Raw genomic sequence first — 1,381 nt, 5'->3', positions numbered from 1 at the left:
TGCTATCACAAAAATACGTAAGTACAGCTTTTGCCTATTATAGGAATGCAATGCATCATCCACCTCCACAAGATATGTCTTCATACTGATCGCGCTCTGCGTCAGTTGAAGTTGGTGTACTGGCATTACCCAGTAATGATACAGTAATCGGTGTGGTTTCCCTTATTGTAAGTTTGTGTAATTGTTTGTTATTGTAAGTTAATTAAATGCTTTGTAATAACAGCAGATCGTGAATACAGTCGATTTGCGCTGGTGTCTGTGTGTATTCTATAAATTTGGTAGTATGAGTTGCCATCAGTGCGGTTCGAAAGTGATAGACATGTAAGTAAGTAAGTACGTAAGTACACGTTTTGTTTATTTTGATGAGTGAGAGTGGTCACAATGCCGTGTTGCTTATCACAGACTAAGAATGTTTAGTTGAATGCTTTAGCCTGCAGCTGCAACTGAATAACCAACAAATGTAAGTAATTTTTTTTGCATATTTGTCTACTTATTAAATAAGGAACAACGATGCACTCTTATTCGTCTTCAATTTTTATGTGGCTGTTTTGTATCAGTTTTATTTAACATGCTTTTACATTTCACAACACTGCAAATAAATTTGTTCAAACTTTAGATGAAATTGGTGCATTCTTTGGTTCAACATTCAAAAATTTTGCTCAACGAACCAATGCGCTGGAAAAACAAACGTCAGAATTGGGCAATTTTGTCAAATCAGCATCTGAAAGTTGCCGACGAAGACAGTCCAACTGATCAGTTGAAAATTCTTGTAACATCAAGTCAGAGTTGTTATTTAGCTTTTGATGGACATTTGTCTGATGCCATAAATGAATTCACGCAAATTGATGTCGATGAAGGTCGTGTGATGCTGGTCAAATACGAAGACAAATTTCCAACAGATGATGATGAGAATAGGCTATTCGGTTTCACTTTCTACGTCACGGACGGCAAATGGAACTCGATGCCCGGATTGGTTCCGAGTTGTCAGCTTTGATCACTTTTCTGCAATACACCCAAATCATCGTCTGGACGTCGCTCCGGGATCTTTGAACATAATCACCAACCTTTGTTGCCGCTGATTAACTTAAATGTTAAATTTATTGACTAAGTCCACTCAAACCTTTTCTACATGCATTATTGATTGCTGGCATACAAAGATGTACCCTATACCGCATTTACGTTTATTAAAGAGAAAAACGACTGGTAAATTACTAACTTTACCGACGCATAACAACGTAGTTTTTGTCTGTATGCGCTCAATCCCTTTCATACCCAACTGCCTAAATTCCCCAATGTATATGATTTTGCCTGGTTTAACCCCACAAAATTTCTTATCCCATGATATCTTCCTACTCTTTCCTACTTATTATAGATTTTATTC

The 1,381-nt window shown here is 37.0% G+C and overlaps 2 protein-coding genes across 2 annotated transcripts; both read left to right on the top strand.

Annotated features, from left to right (window-relative positions):
• Positions 1-43: 43 nt before the first annotated feature.
• On the top strand, positions 44-994 carry Tsp_03512a (hypothetical protein; the record flags this gene model as incomplete). The annotated part of the gene is made up of 3 exons (XM_003379814.1): positions 44-132; positions 224-310; positions 617-994. Coding segments are annotated over 3 exons (554 nt in total), but the record flags the coding sequence as incomplete, so codon positions are not given.
• A 163-nt stretch (positions 995-1,157) lies between these two features.
• Tsp_03511a (hypothetical protein) lies at positions 1,158-1,238 on the top strand (the record flags this gene model as incomplete). Its single annotated transcript, XM_003379813.1, has 1 exon — positions 1,158-1,238. A coding segment is annotated over exon 1 (81 nt), but the record flags the coding sequence as incomplete, so codon positions are not given.
• Between the last annotated feature and the right edge of the window lie 143 nt (positions 1,239-1,381).

Source organism: Trichinella spiralis (assembly GCF_000181795.1).
Source record: "Trichinella spiralis strain ISS 195 chromosome Unknown Scfld2, whole genome shotgun sequence".
Lineage (NCBI taxonomy): Eukaryota > Metazoa > Nematoda > Enoplea > Trichinellida > Trichinellidae > Trichinella > Trichinella spiralis.
This window is presented reverse-complemented; position numbering and strand designations above follow the sequence as displayed.